General features: G+C 41.5%; 1 protein-coding gene across 4 annotated transcripts in view; it reads left to right on the forward strand.

Annotated features, from left to right (window-relative positions):
• The first annotated feature begins 164 nt into the window (after positions 1 to 164).
• TBC1D1 (TBC1 domain family member 1) overlaps positions 165 to 18777 on the forward strand; it is a 221123-nt gene continuing 202510 nt past the window's right edge. Inside the window, exons 1-2 of one of the 4 annotated variants that reach the window (XM_058546873.1) lie at positions 165 to 326; positions 10285 to 10792. In XM_058546873.1, the coding sequence (XP_058402856.1) occupies positions 10376 to 10792 (417 nt within the window). In that variant the 5' untranslated portion in view covers positions 165 to 326; positions 10285 to 10375. The remainder of the gene's footprint in view (positions 327 to 10284; positions 10793 to 18777) is intronic. The other 3 variants (XM_058546871.1, XM_058546872.1, XM_058546875.1) reach the window with 3 other exon arrangements.

The following is an 18777-nucleotide window of genomic DNA, read 5'->3' on the forward strand; positions in this document are numbered from 1 at the left end:
TCGCCTCCCCCGCGCTCGCCCAGCCCGGGAGGAGGAAACGCGAGCCGCGCGCAGACACCTCCTCCTCCGCCGCCGCCGCCGCCGCCGTCGTCCCCGCGCCACCGTGCCTGTTGCTGCCGCCGCCGCCGCGGGACTCGCCGTGTCCTCAGCCGGGTGGAGAAGAGGCGGGAGCCAAGCCGAGGGGAACCCCTCCCCGCCCCCCGCGGCGTGAAGAGCGCAGCCAGTTGGGCACGATGGACGCCCCGCCCGCCCGCGCGGTCCCCAGGCTGCCGCCGAGCATCTGCGCCCCCCGGCGCGGCCCGGGGCTGTGAGCGCGCCGGGCACAGGTAGGCGCTCTCTGAGGCTTCGCCCACGCCACCCTGCTGGTTCCTGCCGGAGCATCCCGGCCGCCCCTCGCCCCCAGCACGCCCCAGCGCTCCCGGGCCCGCGGAGAAGCCGGAATCCGGCAGCCCAGGGGCGTTCCTGCGGTCCTTGCCACGCGGGGGGCTGTCGAGGGAGGAAGTGCATTGCTACCTGGTTGTTCCCTACTTGGACGAAAGCGAAACCTTCAAGTTTATAGCGACCCAGGAGCTCCGACAGGCACCCTCCCGCTGCCTCCCTCCACTCCTGCTCATTCGTCCTCGCATCTCTCCCCTCCAGCCAAAGAGCTCTAGGGCTAATGTGTAAGGCGACCAGATTGGGAGCAGGGCGGTCAGATGGATCCCATGGCATCCTTTAAAAGTTCAGGGTACTTTGCACTAGTAACTTTGGCAGCTCCACCAGTGCGCGAAACATTTCTTTCTATGGGCACATCCTGTACCAGTCATTTTGAAACCCTGCATAATTGTTTCTAGCAGCTTCCTGATCGTTCGGTGATTATGGGACCCTTCAAACTTCGCCACGCGTTGTTTTTTTAAAAACATAAATGAGGTGTCTGGTTTTTTTTTGAAATCCACCGAGAGGCACCTTAACTTGTGATTTTATTTAAAATAGCTTATTCTCTGGGAGTTGCTTAAAAAGGAAAAGAAATTGAAAGTGATGACTGTTCCTTCCACCAAACGGGTTAATTTTCAGAGTGCCCTACATTAATGAATAGGTATTCACTTCATATAGAGCTCTCATTCTTCCTTTTAGATGATTGGATGGTTTCATTTATTAATATAATCAGACTTTGAAAGAGCATTTAAAAAGGACCCGATTTAAATAGGTCACACCCAAGAAACTCGGCTATCTCTACAAGTCCAAACTTCTAAACTTTCTGCACTGTGTTTAAACTGAACTGCAGAGGCCTTGATAAAAAACCCTTCTTTAGGAAAGCAGAAATTCATTCTTTTTCCCAGATTCTAAATGGGATTGGTAGGAGTTGGAGAATGGCCCCCTCTGGGTTTTGTTGTGTTTAGGGAGCCTACTCTGTGTGGGCAGGTTGGTGTGGAAGAATGAATGGAGAGCTGCTGCAGGAGGCTGGGAATCCAGCTGGCAGAACAGACTCTTCATGTTTCTAAACACTTCATGTTCTATGGCTCACTTGGGTGGGGGGGATCCCTGAGGTGGCTGAGTTCTGCACGTTTTCTTAGAGTTGAGATGGCTTCTCGTAGTTGGGAGGAGGTGTGCCTCATGATCACCTCCTTCCTGGGAACCCTGAGGACTGTCCTAAGGAATAAGGACGTTGCATGAAAAAGTTTGTATAAAAAATGAGGCTTGATTGCTTTGTAAACAGGTGTTTTACAACTGTTGGCAATGGAATGCTACAGCACCTTCAAATCTGCCTGCTTCATTTTTTTCTGTACCAAATTATAAGACCATAAAATGTACTTTCTCTCCAGATTTGTCTGTAAGTAACCGTTGACATAACATGAGCTGCTGGATAGTGGGCACAGCTGTGAGTTAAAGGACACCATGAGAAATGTTTAGGGGACATTTTCTGAAGTGAACACAAGTGGAGTATCCTGAGACTATTAATTGAATGCAAGGAGATAGAAAAGAGACTAAGCATAGCTCAAAGCAGTGAATAAAATCATCAGGCAACGATTAAAATAAATGCCTTTATGTGGATTTGCCCAGCTGTTTGCAAACCAGTAAAATAGGGAAAAATTCATTGGTGGTGTTATAAATTATTAGCATCAAAGTAGAGTTTTGCAAATGAGACTCCCTGCCATAGTCAATGATTGTCTTTCCCACTGAACGCTCTGGGGATTTCCCCTTTCACTATGAGAACGTTTCTGGTTGGGTGTCAGGGTTGACCTTTTATCCCATATGACATTGTTTGTCCTGGTACCAGAGAGTATGAGGAAGAAATGGGCAACGCTGAAGAAATGCAGCTTGCTCCTTCTCCCTTATTATCCATCTATTGACAGTTTCTGTCCCCCACTTCCCTAGAAGGCAGCCTTCACCAGAAAGCCTACAGTAGCAATCAGATGTCCCCCTGCCAGAGCCAGGTGTGGGCAGGCAGCTGCTTCCATGCCCAGATCTTCTAGAATCTTCTAGGATGTACCACTTGCAAGCAGCGGTTAGTGGTGCACCAAGCAGCATGGTGCTTACCTGTTCCCCATTCACACCAGCATCTCCAGTCATTGTGGTGCCTGGAGAAGGGATGCCTGCTTGAGAGGATTCTGTCTTTGAATATGCTTTTAATTTTATCTCATAAAATGACAACTCCCTCAGGCCTCTTTTAATCCCTTCACAGCATTTCTCTGAAGGTCCTTGGTCTCCACTCCTCAGATTCCCAGGTGACCTAAAACGTGTATCAGCCCATTTGGGGGCTTACTTCTGCTTATGTGTGGGGGCCTTGGCATAGTTTTCTTGGCCCTTTTCCCTGTCTTCTGTGTTGTCCTTCTCAAGTTTAATGGCCACGTTAGTCCCAATACATGGTATGTTTCTCAGCCCTTTTCTTTTCTTGGTCGTTAAAACTTGGAGAAGCAGAATCTGTTCATTAAAATGACTGTGAGTCCACTCAGCAGACAGAGAGTGTTGGGTTTGTGTCCCCCTGATGATGGCAAAGGATTTAGGTTTTCAGAGCAGAATTGTTACCTTACAATTGCCTTTGCTGATTTTTATCTTCATTTCTTCCTTTCCAACCCCACATTCCAATAAAGAAAATTTTAAACGAGACTCTTCACAAAAGACATGAAGCTTTCCATTTTCAAAGTTTTTGACATTTTCAAGCGGAGATTTCCATTTGTCAGGTTCTTAGATTTAAGGAGAATGTGTCCCTTTTCAGGTTTCAAATGTTTAGAAAAAGATTTGTCATATTTGGGCCACATGAAATAATCTTGACACAGGTTTCAGTGAAGCTGTGCAGAATGTAGGAAATATGTTTTCACACCAACAAAGAAGCATTTAATTTTGAGTGTGCCTGCTTCCTTTGTGACAAGCAGCAGCTTAAAAAGAGAACATACTTATTTAACAACACATTATTTATGATCCGTGAATCTAGGTAAGCCCTTATGGGTTTGTTGTCACACTTAATTGATACATGTAAAGTCCTTAGAACAGTGCCTGATACATAGTGAGCTCTCAATAAATATTACTTATTGCCTTATTATATTTACTTGTTTATTTTATACTTGTAGAGTATAACTTGGACGTTAGATTTGGACTACTGAGGCCAACAAAAATTTAGGTAGAAAAACAACTCAGCTAATCCACTAGAAAGATATTTTAGATTTACTCCCTTCTAGAGATATTCTTATATCACAAAGAACAGAAATTTGGGCATAAGACAGGTCTGGATTCAAATTCTGCCTTCACCATTTACTAGCCAGGGGACCCTTGTGTAAAATGGGGATGATAAAACATACTTAGAGTTGTAAGAATACAGAAGATCGTATATGTAATGTCCAAGAAGATATAGTTGACCAATAGGTATTCCTCTAGCAAAGTAGTTAAGAGCAAGCACAAAGTCTGGAGCAGAAGGACCTGGGTTCAAAACGTGGTTCTGCCACTTGCTACTAGTGTGACCTTGGGCAAGTGACCTCACTTCTCTGTGCCAGCAACTTCCTCCTCATCTCTTGTCTTTAAATTGGAGCTGATGATGATAATAATCCGTAAGAGTCCTTATTCAGATAAGGTAATAACAGTCCAAGGTTGTTGTGAGAGCTAAATTAGTTAACAGACACACAGTAAGTGCTATTATGTGTTAATAATAATTATTATTACTTTTAGGAGAATAACTCAAAGCAGCTGTGCAGGAGGGAGGGTTATACATAATCTCTGAAGGCCTGCTAGGACCCCCACCCCTACTCTTTTATCCTTTGCCGTAAAGTAGAAGAGAATACAAGAAGTGCAGTGGCATTCTAAAGGACTAGCCTTGAATTGGCTCTGATTTATATAGGAAGGAAATCATTCAGAACATCGTTACTTTATGTGTCAAGTTAGAGAGGCACACGCTGGTACTGGAGTATCTTTGATGATGAAAAGATTAGAACCACTGGCTCCGGGAGCTCCGTGCGATGGTGAAATAGCCAGCTGCTCCAAAGATCTTTGGAACCTGTGGGCAATTCCTGGCTAAGTAGAGCGCTGCTCTGATTGAATAGGAGTCTATGGAGAAAGTGAACAAATAGTTTAGCCAAGCCGGAGCTCTTACTGCATGAGATTAGAGTGTTCAGGTGGCAGAATAATTCTGTTCTACTGCATGCCCACTCTCTCTGGGGTAAATAACGGAAAAATTAAACCATTGATTTGCAAGGGGAAGTGAATGGCCACCTGGGGACTCCCTGCTCATCCTGGAGAACCCCTGACTGCTAATCAATATTGTCTGGTTCCTAACCTGGCCTGGAGCTAGAAGCTTCCAACACCGCTCCCTTTATCCTTCTTTTTCTTTCCCTCCCCCTCTCCCACCAGCATTCGGAGGAGGTGAGAGCTGAACCTGCAGTAGCTGTGGTGTTGTTAGCTACTGGAAAGTCCCCATCCTACTCCCTGTGGTTTGCTGGGAGGGAGTGGAGTGGGGCTGGGAAGACAGGGGGTTCCCAATGGTGGCCTACTAACTCCCACCATCACTTCTCTCGCTTCCTGATCAATAAACCCCATGCTTTCTTCATGTACCTCCCCCACATTTGTATTCTTGACAGGAAGATGAGAGCAGCTTTCTATTCCCACACAATGTCGGGGACATTTGGTATTATACATTACGAGTATTAGATTCATATTCACCAGATTTTAGAGAGAGAAGAAAACTTGGGGATGATTTTGTTCCATTCTCTTATAGGAATAAACTTGAGATTTGGAGCAGTTAAGTAACTGGCTTTCTCAACTTCACACTTGAAAGTGTTTTCATGAGGAAACTGAGGTTCTTTGAAGCACTGGGTTGGAGTCAGGGACTTGGATTATCCTAATTCTGTCACCAAACTTGGGCAAGCCCCTTAACTTCTCCAGAACCAGTTTCTTCATTTCAAATATGAGGGAAATTTCTAAATGACTTAAAAGGACCTTTCTAGCTTAAAAATTTTATGATTCTAAGTGCATGCTTCAAGGGATATTTAGCATGGCAGGACTCACTAGCAAGTTTATTGAAACTGTTCTAATAAGAGTATCTTTGTGTTTTGGGTACCTACCATGTTTATGGACTGTGGTAGGTAGGAGTTGTATAGCATACAGACACTCTCTCTAAGGGATAGGCCTGTACACAGATGGCTCTACTAACAAGAACATAACTAGAAGCTTACTAGAATAATAGATCATAGTATTTCTTACTGATGGTATGAGGCACAAGAGGCCTCTTGGAATAGGTGGTTCTACCTTGGGCTTAAAGGATGCTCAGAGGTTGCATGCAAATGATGTGGACTGAGATGGCTTACAAAATAAACTAATGGTTTGTTAGTATTATTTGAATAGTTCATCTGTTTCATGGAACTTTTTATTGAAAAGTAATACAGTTATTCACCTAGCCTAAGTTACTATGAATCTTATATCAGCAGAATCTGAATTGCTTATAAATAATTATGGCTATGTCTGAGGTAGAACTTATTATTTGATAGTTTATAAACTGTGTTAAGGTCCAATCTACTTTTTTACAGAGAAACTAAGACTATGCCCCAGCTGGTTGAAAAGTGAAAACTTTAGACATTCAAATAGTTTTGTCAGTGAAATAGCAGAACTAATTTGATGACTAATTATTTAACAAATGACTAAATTGTGTAACTTTTTTGCACTATGTATATATTCCCTTACAAGAAAAGTGAAAGTAATTCTACTACGCTAATTGCCACCGTGTTAATAACTGCCTCATCTACACTAATGGATAGATCTCAGGTCTATCCTTTGTAATAATTCTAGTACTTTAAACATGTCTTGGGATTACTAGCTGTCAACAGTTAGAACTTGAAACAGATTCAGTTACAGGAGTGGAAGTTGAGCCAGACATTTAATGCCACTTTCACTGGTAGGTCAGAGAGAGAAAAAAGGAATTAGAGAGAGAGACCATTATTTATGGGGTTATATGAACTTCAAGTCTGTTTTCATCATCAAGGGAAGCTGTACTTTAAAGGAAAAGAGACAAGGGAATACACTTTCATGAAATACGTTGGAGCTCTAAATAAAGTATGGGTTTATTTCTGAAATACTGAATATTTAAATTAAAAAATTATCTCTGAGCTGTGTTCAAATTATAAAAATTCACTCTTAGCATAAAAACATAGAGTAAAAAGAACAGCCTTCCATTCTATTTCAGAAAAGGTTTAGAATTTCAGTACTGGTTTTAGAAATCCCAAACCTTAAGAGTTTAAGAAGCTTATAGTCTGGTTGAGGGACATCTATTCAAACTCTTAAAATAAATATGATGACTAGATGCAAAATGCAGGGGGATGTGGTGATGGATGCCCTACATCACCTTGCAAGAAAGGTGGCAGTTGCTTGAGCTATGACTTAAATATGAGTTGGAATTAGGTTAGAGGACAAGAGAAGAGATCATTGGGAGATGATTCTCCGTGGGTCTCTCCTGTTTCTATACATTTTGTGAATAGAGGCACTAACTGCCTTTGTTCTGAACTATATTTTTGTTTTTTTTTTAAATCGCAAGCAGCCATGGAAGATAGATATAGTGTCTCCCTCTGGAGCGAAGGGCAGACATGCTTACTCCCCATTATAAACTATTTGGGCTCCCAAAGCTTAGGCGCCTCTCCTGTAACCCAGTGTGAATACAGATGTCACCCGGCCTGTGGGAAATGGGGGTCAGGGAGCTGACACAAATGCTGACTCTCTGGCTACTGCTGTTGCTCTGAGTAATACATCGTCCTTTGTCTCAGACGATTACTCTACCAGCAGGCTACCTTGTGGCAGGCTAACTTGATACCTTGCAAGTAGGGTAAAATCTCAGACACTGTGCAGTTTGTGACAGGTATTATGTTCCTGGGATAGAGGAACAGTATGCACTGTGGCACAGAGGCATGAGAAATCACATCTCACATGGGAACCACAACTAGTTCTCTATCTTCAGAGCCAAAAGGTGCAGTTGGAGATGTAGACAGGACCAGATTCTGAAGAGACCTTATGTACCATGTAGTAGATGTTACAGGGGCGGTTATTAAAGAATTTTTAGCAGAGGAGTGACATGATGAATTTTGTGTGTTGGTTAAATTACTCTAGGAAAAAAAAATGAAGGATAAATTGAAGATTGGGCATCTTTTCTCCAGTTGAGAAAAGATAAGCCATATTAAGACAAAGAGTCAGTTTAGAAGTGGTGATAGGATGAAGAAGGAATCTGAATGACTTATTTTAGTTTTTTCAGGCTTCTATAACAGAATACCATAGACCGGATGGTTTACAAACAACAGAAATTTATTTCTCACAGTTCTGGAGGCTGGGAAGTCCAAGATCAAGATGCTGGCAGAGTCAGTGTCTGGTGATGGCCTGCTTCCTGGTTCATAGACTGTTGTCTTTTCCCTGTGTCCTCACATGGTGGAAGGAGCAAGGGAGCTCTCTGGATTTCTTTTAGAAGTGCGCTGATTCAATTCATGAGGGCTCCACTCTCATGACCTTTTCACCTCTCAAAGGTCCGACCTCCAAATACTATCACCTTGGGGAGTAGGTTTCAACATATGAACATGGCTAGGACACAAACCTCTAGTGTATAGCAATGACTCCTTGGCTTTTGACTTGGCCAGTAAATAGTGATGCTTTTCCCAGAGATATAGCTTATAGGAAAGAAGAGAAGTTCTGGGAAGGGGAGAGGTGAGACTGAGTTAGTTTTAAAATAACTAAATTGAGACTGAGGTGCCTATAGGCTATCCAGATAGAAATATTTAGTGGCCTGTGCTGACCTGGTACTCAGGAAGAAAGAGACTTCAATGGGAGACAAACACTTAGGAATCATCAGGGTATATGTGGTAGATGCATTCTTGTGCAGCACTGAAGAGGATGGGTTGAGAATAAGGAGCAAGCTCTCCCGCATCACCTGTGACAAGCAATTCAAGTTCTCCAGCCCTCAGTTTCCTAGGTTATAAAAAGGGCAACAACAGGGGCCGGCCCGGTGGCGCAAGCGGTTAAGTGCGCGCGCTCCGCTGCGGCGGCCCGGGGTTCGCTGGTTCGGATCCCGGGCGCGCACCGAAGTACTGCTTGGTAAGCCATGCTGTGGCGGCGTCCCATATAAAGTGGAGGAAGATGGGCACCGATGTTAGCCCAGGGCCGTCTTCCTCAGCAAAAAAAAAAAAAAAAAAAAGAGGAGGATTGGCGGATGTTAGCTCAGGGCTGATCTCCTCACAAAAAAAAAAAAAAAAAAAAAAAAGGGCAACAACAGTAGTCTCTGAGACTAAGGTTAGGGGTGAAGGTGGTTATGAAGATGAAATGAGCTAACACATGCAAAGTGCCTGGTACTCCATAAAAGTGAGCTGTTAGCAGCAGCAGCAGCAGCAGCAGTGAGAGTGTTAGAATGTGGCGGTTGACACCAACAGATTAGGTAAGACTGTCCAAAGAAAGCGGGTGGAATGAGGGGAGAGGATGATGTCAAGCAGGGAAGAAAGCCATCAAAGAACCTGAAAAGAAGCAACCAGAGAGGTAAGATGGGAACCAGAAGAGTTTCAAGCAGGAAGGAGCGGTCAACATCGAGAAATTCATCAGAGAGGACAAGGCAGTAAAGGACTAAAAAGCCCTCTTTGGATTTCACAACCAGAGGATGTGGGCAACCTTGATGGGAGCAATTTCAGTGGTTCCTCAGTGCTTCGAGTCACAATCCAGATTGTGGATGCGCAGTAGGAAGTGGGGATAGTCTAGACTTTACCTTAAAGAAATTTGTGTAGGGAAGAATTATGACTGGGGGATGTTTGAGGTCAAGGGAAAATATCTTTTTTTTTTTTTAGGATGGGAGAGACTTCATTCACTCCTTTAAAATATTTATTGAGCCTGTTTTGAGTCAGGCTCTGTGCCAGGCACTGGGGATACAATGGTGAATCAGGCAGATGTGATCCTTGCCTTCATAGAGTTTCTCCTTAGCACTTGTGTACATGCTCAGGGAATACATGAGAAAATGAAAACCCAGGGAGCAAATGAGTAAAGAATAGTGCTTGAGACCCTGTCGACAGCTCAGCTCTGGACAGAAGGGTTTTATCATCCAATGGACAGGAAGGCATTGGGATACACTCATTGAAAGTCACCCATAGAGAGAGGAAGGCAGTTGAGAGAGTTTGAGCCTAGTAGAAACAACATCCACTGTTGAGGAGGAGGAGCAAAGTGTTGGGGTGATGGCTTATAGTTCATAAATTCAACAAGACGATATTTGTGACGGTGTTTGGAACATAATAGGCACTGAGTACATGTTTTTGGAATTTGAATTTGTGATTCAGACCCTCTTGTCTATGTCAGGGAGAGCCTTTTAAAACTTAAATGTTATCCTAAGTAATAAAGTCAGTTGTTTACAGCTGGCCTGGTTCAGTGGACTATGATGATAGATAGCTGATATTTTTTTCTTGCAAAATTACTTTTCTGGGGGGAGTCACCAGTAGTGAATTTGCTTATCTTAAAAAAATTCCTTGAAATATGTTAACTAATACAACAGGGTTTAAAGCTATCCAGGTAGCATTATATTGTTTTCTATCATGCTTGCCTTTGTTGGCTCTATGCCGCTTAACGTTTAACAGGAGTTTCCCGGTGGGATCTTTGTAATCCGTAATGAGTGTAACAGTTATGGCATTTTCAGGTTTTATATGAAATACAATTTTAGGAAGGCTCTTTCTAACCAGAATGGCTTATTCAAACTAATATTCATTTCTTCCTGTGTTTGGGTTTCAGACTTTTAAGATCTTCTGAAATAATAACTCTTTGAAAGTAGCTATTGCAGTGACTTCATTAAATTCTAATGTGTCTGTTTTTCTCCCCTAGGATTCTGCATCAGAAGCACGTAAAATAGATTGCTTGGTCTAAAATAGAAAACAGTGGCAACATTTTGCTGAGTTTCCAGACCTTTCCCAAGATGGAACCAATAACATTCACAGTGAGGAAGCATCCGTTTCCTAACGAGGTCTCAGTGGACTTCGGCCTTCAGCTGGTGGGCTCTCTGCCTGTGCATTCTCTGACCACCATGCCCATGCTGCCCTGGGTCGTGGCAGAGGTGCGAAGGCTCAGTGGGCAGTCCTCCAAAAGGGAGCCTGGTACCAAGCAAGTCCGGCTTTATGTTTCGCCCTCTGGACTGAGATGTGAACCTGAACCGGGGAAAAGTCAACAATGGGATCCACTGATCTGTTCCAGCATCTTCGAGTGTAAGCCTCAGCATGTTCACAAACTCATTCACAACAGTCATGACCCAAGTTACTTTGCTTGTCTGATCAAGGACGATGCAGCCAGTCGGCAGAGTATCTGCTATGTGTTCAAAGCTGATGATCAAACAAAAGTAAGTGGAGTTGGGGATCAAAAAGGTTAAGGTGTGGCTGGATGGTTTTTATTGTATGGGGGTCAGAACATTGATTTTAAGTATCCTGGAATGAATAAGAGATCATGCTGCAGTCATACAGAGAGTATTTCACTGGAATTTTGAATTATGGGATAGTTTCTTTATAGTCTTGAAGAACATTTGGTAACATATTAGAAATTATAAAAGTTCAAAAATTTAACAGAGAAATCTGTCTAAAATTATAAATAAGAGCTGAACTGTTAGGATTCAGAACATTTAAGATTGTGTTCTAAAGCAGTGATTCTCAAACAGAAATGTGCATATGAATCACCAGGGAATCTTGTTAAAACGCAAATTCTGATCCAATAGGTCAAGTATAGCCCTGAGACTCTGCATTTCTAACAAGCTGCTAGGTGCTGCTGATGCTGCCCCTTTACCGATTGCACTTTGAGAAGCCAAGTTCTAGATCAGTGAGCTCCGCATTTTTTGATCCTATTAATAAAAGTAGATTTACTTATAAACTGTATAAGAATACTATTAGCCACTTTCCCAAGGTGTAATGTTCACTTAGGCAAAGACCATTGATAGAAACAGTGGCTATGAATCTAAGTGTTGATACTTGCAGGGTTTCTGTTGCTATTGTTTTTTGCCAACTTCATGTCAGATCTGATTAGCTTGTTATTGTTATATCTCATGATGTGGCTGAGAAAAATATTATATGAGAAGTGGTAAAAATGTCATCAGCTCTGCTGTTTTCCCCTTCGTTTGGGCTTGCATTGTCGTTAGCATTGCTTGCAGTCCTGTGCAGGACTTGTTTGAAGCCACTTGTTCCTTTTGTGAGGGTTGGTTTAGATAGAATTGGAAATATAATCCATACAGCTATGTTCTCAATTGGGACCATGTAAACTGCAATTTGGTAGACTCTACGGAAAGCAAACGAACAGGTGAGGGCCCCACTGTAGCCCTGTGAGCTGAGGAGTGCCGGCACGCCTGTATGGCTGTCGGCCACGTGCACTGAGTGAGGACACCAGGGTCAATCCGTGTGGTAAATGTCAGTAAATAGAAATAGAAGTGCTAATGATTTCTCCCTGCCCCCACTGGGTGTTTTTGGACACCCTCCAGGGTGCACAAGCCTCATTTGGAAATTAATGTTCTTGGGTGACTAAGTAGGTTTGCGGAGAGTCACTTTTGTTTGTTCATTCCTCGGTCTTTTTTACTCATTCATTCAGTGACTGCTGCTCCAAGTACCATTGGAGAGGATATTAGTACAGGCTAGAAGGATGGCAGAAGCATCAATAGGTAAATACCGCGTGGTCCACAGGGCATGATGGGAAGACAGAATGGAGCCTAACACACCAGAGTGAAAGGAAGGCTTTTTGAAATAAAGGCTAATCTGATAGAGCTAATAGAGCTTAAAACCACTATTTTACCCACAGAATTGGGTATCTTTTTCTTATAAATCATTTAACGTTATTGTCCATGTACCTCAAATGAGCAGGATAGCATCCTGGTTCAGAGGGACTAACTTCCTGGATTCCAGTCCTATCCACCACCTATAAACTGGGTGGCCTCAGGCAGCATTGAGTCTTTCTCATTTGTAAAATGGGGATAATTATAGTGTCTATCTCATAGAGTTTCTGGAGGAACAAATGAGCTAGAACAGGACCTAAAACTTAGTAAGCATTTATGGCCATAAGAAATTTTCATTAAAGAAAGTTTTACTGGAAGCAGATTATATACTAATTTCATTTCAAGTCCTAGGTCAAAAGAAAAAGGAGACCAAGACGAGTGTCTTCAGCTCACAGGATGAGAACCTGGTCATCCTGGAGCAACATTTTGTAAGCTAGACACTTACCAAGCTACGTAAATAAACTTAATGGTTCCTGTTATTTGGGCAAACTCCAGAATGAAAATTAGAGGATTGAACAGCCTGTACTCAGGCCAGCTCGCTATAAGGACTGAGTTTCCTTGGGGAGAGTTTTTCCATAGAAGAGTTGTTCAGCACTTTATACTTTTGACTCTTGCCCAAAATCTTTTACAGCCATCTGAGAACAGGCTTCTGGCCAGTCATTCAGAGACCTGACAGGAAGAAGAGATTTATAATTAAATTCTGTAATTCGGGCTTCCAGTCTTGCTGAAAGGAGAGAATTGGCCTTACTCTGTGTTCTAAAAAGCCATGGTAGAAATATGAATTAGTTCTTAAGTTATTTTTGGCTTGCATACAATTTTTACAAACACAAAGTGCCAGTACTCAGAGTAATGAATTGCTGTCATCCTGCTCATTTTATAAAAGAGTAATTTATAACACAGGTATTTCAATCAGTGATTCTCTTGTTGCTGGAAACTGGTAAACCAAATTGGCTGTGATTCTAACTGGTGTGATATCTTTTATGTTCTTGGGACATCCCTGGCTCTGGATCTCAGAGCAGAGGCTTATCTGCTATAGGAGCTTGTTAACCTATGTCATCATTTCTCTTGACTATTTGTAACATTTGCTTGGTGAAGTAGTTCTCCAGGTTAAGGCCTCTTCTAAATAGATCAGGTCAAACAACTGTGTTTGGCAGAGGAGGTATATGCATTTACTGCCAGGGTGATAAGCACAAAACTGCTGTTTGAGAGGAAACCATTTGATCAGCATATACATTAACTTACTGAAGAATGTCTAGGGAGAAGAGGCACAGAAAGGAATAATTTTATTAGCACAATGTGAAGTTGTGTTTCCCATTGTATATTCCATAGAATGTACTCAAGGTGTTCCACAGAGAAAGGCTTCCATCATCAAAATGCATTAGGGTAGCATCTCAAACTTTTAGATCTGAGGACCCCTGTTCACTCTTAAAAACTATTGAGGATCCCAAAGAGCATTAGTTTATATGGGTTACATATATTAATACTTACTGTATTAGAAATTAAAACTGAGAAATTATAAAGGTTTGTTATTTTATAACCTTTATAATTTAATTATAATAATTAATTATAAAAGTCTATTATTTTATATCATTTTATAAATTTATTATTATTATTTATAATAAATTGTAAATTTCTTCATTTATTAAAAAACAAAAGTAATAAGCCCCTTACATGTTAGCATAAATAATATTTTTGTGAAAATAACTATATTTTCCAAAAAAATTTAGTGATGAGTGGCATAGTTTTATTTTTGTTGGGTTTTTTGGCAACTCACTTTAACATCTGGATTAATAGACAACTACTAGATTCTCAGCTCCGTCTCAATTCATTCTGTTGTATATGTTGATTTGGTTGAGTATATGAAGAAATTTGGCCTCTACAGATGTATAGTAGGAAAATGGAGAAATACTTTATAGCCTTTTTAGAAAATTGTGGATATTTTTCTTTAATACTATACTAAAACTCGACAAGTGGTAGTTTCTTCAAGATTTGTTGTAATATGAAATTTGAAACGATAGCAAAGCACTTTTTGCACTTTGTTATATTAAAATCCATTGGTCTATCTTGCACTTTAATGACTCTTTTAAGCATACATGATTCTGTAACATCATGCATTGATAATGTATTGAAAAATACTGGTTCCCTGAGTTATACAGACCACCTTCTGACAACTGCTGTGTTAGGGAAACACTGTATTTTCTATTCTACTCTTGAGCTGTGCATTAGGCCATTAAATCCCCAAATTTATTGGAGCATAGGTTACATTTTCTCATAACACCCAAGAACATCCTTCAGAACATGTGTGAACACTGTTGTACAAGGTTCTGGGTTGAAGTGCGGTTTTGAGTTTGGGTCCATGGCAGGAAAAGAAAACATCCACTCTGGAAAACATGGTTGTGTGGATGACCCTGACTAGATCTTCACCCCATCCCATCACAAAGAAATCAAGAGTTTTGTCTGGACTCAGCCCTAGAAAAAATGAAAAGTCTAAGAAAATTATCTCAAGATTCTCCCCCTTTCCAGTTCTTCAGCTTTGCCTCTTCCGTGAAAATCTATACTGGGGCCGGCCAGTGGCGTAGTGGTTAAGTTCGTGCACTCTGCTTCGGAGGTCTGGGCTTCGTGGGTTTGGATCCTGGGCACGGACCTACACACCACTCGTCAAGTGATGCTGTGGTAGCATCCCACATACAAAATAGAGGAAGATTGGCACAGATGTTAGCCCAGGGCCACTCTTCCTCAAGCAAAAAGAGGAGGATTGGCAACAGGTGTTAGCTCAGGGCCAGTCTTCCTCACACACACACACACAAAATCTGTATTTAGAAGAACATCTGATTTGCCACTCACTTGAGAGTTTCTTATGTCACTCATAAGAGTATTTACATTTTAATCCTTTTCTTTATCTTCAGAGTAAAAAGCTCTGCCAGCACTGAGTTGCAGGTAGGGGACGTGTTGTGCTGGGGCTTCTGACACCGTCTGTTGCTGTTTAATTTCAATAAGAGGAAAGAATGGATTTTGAATGGGAAATGGCAGGGATTATGGGGACAGTAATAAATGGAGGAGAAGTGTAGGTTTGAGTGCAGGCGAGGGGACTGGACAGTATGTGGGAGTAAGTCAGAGATGGAGTACATGGGAGTAGTTTTGCGATAAGTTCTCACTGTTTTTAACTGTCTTTCTTTATCATACATGCAATCTGTCCCGGCTTTTCAAACACTGTTCCCGACTCCAGGCAGATTCTGATCTTCTGGGTTGGGTGCCCAGTCTGGGCACAGCGTGAGTGTTTCATAACTGTGATGGGACAGATGTCATTGATGCGAGAATGCTCACGGGCTTCTGCTTCTCCGTCTTGCCTAAGACAATCTTGTATTTGCTAGAATCTTACCAGCCTTACTCCCCTCCTCTCCCAAAGAAGTGTTATTTTTTGCTGGGAGAGAAGCTGAGTTGATCTCCGTAATGAAGTGCTAAAACCTTAGGGATGAGGAGGAAGGGAAAAGTGCGGAAAAGGAGCCTGGGGTGGGGAGTAGAGAAGCTAGAGTAACTGCATAGACTAAGAGGACTTTATTAACTCTTGCTGAGGAAGATGTCTTTGAGGGAATGTCAACGTCCTCTGAGGGAATGGGTTTCCTTTTCTATAATTTTTGGCAACTAAACTGCATTTCTTGAAGGTGATCTGAGTCTGAAACCTGTAGGCTCCCTTACTGCTAATTTTAAGAGTACTTAATTATTTGTGGACGTAAGAGCAATAAATGTTTCCTTTTGAAATTTCCAGTAAAGAATCAGTGCCTTCTTGCTTGAGGCGCTGTAAGTACATCGTCTTTCTCAGTAACTGATTTAGAGCGACCTCACTTAGTCTCTCTGGATTTGGTTATATTGGGTATTAAACGAAAAGGTAGTCTAAAGTTGTTTTCCTGTGGTTAGCAGAATTAATACTTCAGTCCCTTATATTAAAAGCCAGAGTTGCTTTGACTGAATTTTATGATTTAATTAACAATTAAAAAAAATTTTTTTATTGTAGCTTTGTTTCGGTTGCATTTTCCCCATTACTAATTTGTCTTAATAATTCCCCATCTGCTTGGAATTTTAAGTTAGTGACTTAAAATATGCACCACTTATTTCAGGATTTTCAATAGAGTCTGGCTTCAGTTGCATCTCTTGCTTCGCTGTTATATTTGCCAGCTCATTACTTTCTTTCTTTGCTAGAGTGAAGATCAAAATTATAACACTGAGCTGGAGCGTTTTGTTCCTGAGAGTGATTATTCTGAAGAACATAGTATTATTTTTCAGATATTCTTATCTATTGCCCTCTCTGCATTTGGTCTTCATAGTTTCTCAATTTCAGACATTAGTCTCTTTTTGCTACTCAGGAAATGGTGCTGAGAAGGTTTTGTTGTGTATGTTTTGGAGGATTTTTGATCTCTGGTAAATTCCCACTGGGCATCTTTAATCCTATTCTGGTTTATTATGTAAGGTTTCATTGGGGGTCCCACCCGGTGGCTATGACTCAGTCACGGAACAGCGTATCCGTATCAGCTAACCAACGCTTGACCGTCTGTCATGCTAGACAGAAGTCGGTTGCTGGGTGCAAGGGTTGGCAGGGATTTTTTTTCATCTATAAAAAGAAAGTCCGACTGCATGAACTCCGAAGTATTTGTTGGAAGGTTTGGGTTCATGACACAGGATTGATTACATAATTTATTTCTGACTTTGAAAAATGAGTGTGAGGGCTTCAGAAGCATCCACCTTGTGATAGATGCTGAGATAATTTTTTAAAAGTCTTTATTTTCAATGCATCACTTTATATAGCTTTGCATTTTTCACCGAATGCTTTGTTTGATAATTATTTTTTAATTTAAATCTGTTCCTAAGAATAGATTTTACGAGTATCTTGAACCTAAAGTTGACTTGCATCTTAAAGGGATTTATTTATAGCCTAGACCTTCACTGTCCAGTACAGTAATCAGTAGCCATACTGAGCACTTGCAGTGTGGCTAGTCTGAATTGAGATGTGCTGTAAATGTCAAAACAGTGGATTTCAAAGACTTAGTTAAAAAAAAAGAATGTAAAATATCTCAATAATTTTCTAGATTGATTACATATTGAAATGATAATATTTTGTATGTATCAGGTTAAATACAATATAGTACTAAAATTAATGTTACCTTTCATTTTACCTTCTTTAATGTGCTTACTAGAAAATTTAAAATTACCTATGTAGCTTGCAACCTCTTTCTACTAGTCAGCCCTGGACAAGTCTAGCCACCCAGGAATTATTTCTGGAAATAATCTGAACATTCATCAGAGTGACTCCAGGTTTCCTCCTTTTCTTTGCTGCCTTCTATTTGTTAATGATAGAATTTCACTCAAAGTTACTCTGAAAAGACCACATTCAAAACAATGACCTGTTTTTAATTCTAAGTGCATCTGGCAATGGACAAGAGCCCTGTGAGTCACTAGTTTGGGATATACTGAAAGAGATAAATCTCTTGTTTCTACTTTTTCTCTTTTGTAAATACTTTTCCTCCCTTTGGATGCTTAGGTGTCCAACCCAATAATTGTTGCCTGCGAGCCTGAACCAACAACCAGAGCAGGCCAAGTGGGGCGCTGCCTTGACTCAGAGGAACCTCACAAGAGGCTGGATCGGGGGTGGGAGTTGGGGGAGGGGCCTGATGTAGGACACACAAGAAAAGAGGTGGACTTGAGTGTGATCGCTGATGTGCAACACTGGCTCTGACCAAACACCTTAAATGTGACTCCGTAGCAGCCGGTCCTGCAGGATCACTTCCCTGGCTGCTTTAGTTCCAACAGTGCATCAGAAGTCATCATTTCTTGTGGTCAAGAGATGTAGGTATTTGAACTGTTGCAGACTTTACGTTAATTCATTCTTTGGAATGCTACCAATGTGTCATGTACTTGGCTGGGTGCTAGGGTACAAAATCAAATAAGGCATGAATGTCCCCTCAAGAAGAATAATGATGTTTTATATGCCAAATATAGGTTCTGAATGCTGCACTGCCAGGAGTTAGCAAACATCTGTAAGTTATGGAAGAGAAATTTTGGGAGAGTGGGTGGAGGACTAGTATAATAAGCATTTGTAGTTATTTGAAAAGCTGCCATGTACAATAAGAAATAGACAAATTATGAATTGCTCCAGAGGGCAAGCCTAGGAACAATAGAAATTTGTAGAGAGATGTTTGTCTCTTCCTAACAGTGATAGCCATCTAGTAATTAAATGGGTTATATTGAACAGTGGACATGGATGGATCTTGTCTCAAAGGGGTTTCACCTGGTAAGTCATCATCTTCCTGTTTCCATACTTCACACTATGAGGAACAAACTACCTGACAATGTTCCCTTTTTGTTTCAGACAACTGAGTTGCTCTTAAATCTGTTTTATGTTGAAATGAAGTTGTTCCCTGTAATGTCTAGTTGTCCATCACAGATCTATCTTCTGGTGGGACCCTCCAGAATGTAATGCATTTTCCATGGGACATGTGAGTGGGTTTTAAAGGCGTACTAGGAATTTCCCAGGCCAATGAGTTGGATGCAGATGGAATAGATGTTCGAAGTAGAGAATATAA

Source organism: Diceros bicornis, chromosome 8 (assembly GCF_020826845.1).
Source record: "Diceros bicornis minor isolate mBicDic1 chromosome 8, mDicBic1.mat.cur, whole genome shotgun sequence".
Lineage (NCBI taxonomy): Eukaryota > Metazoa > Chordata > Mammalia > Perissodactyla > Rhinocerotidae > Diceros > Diceros bicornis.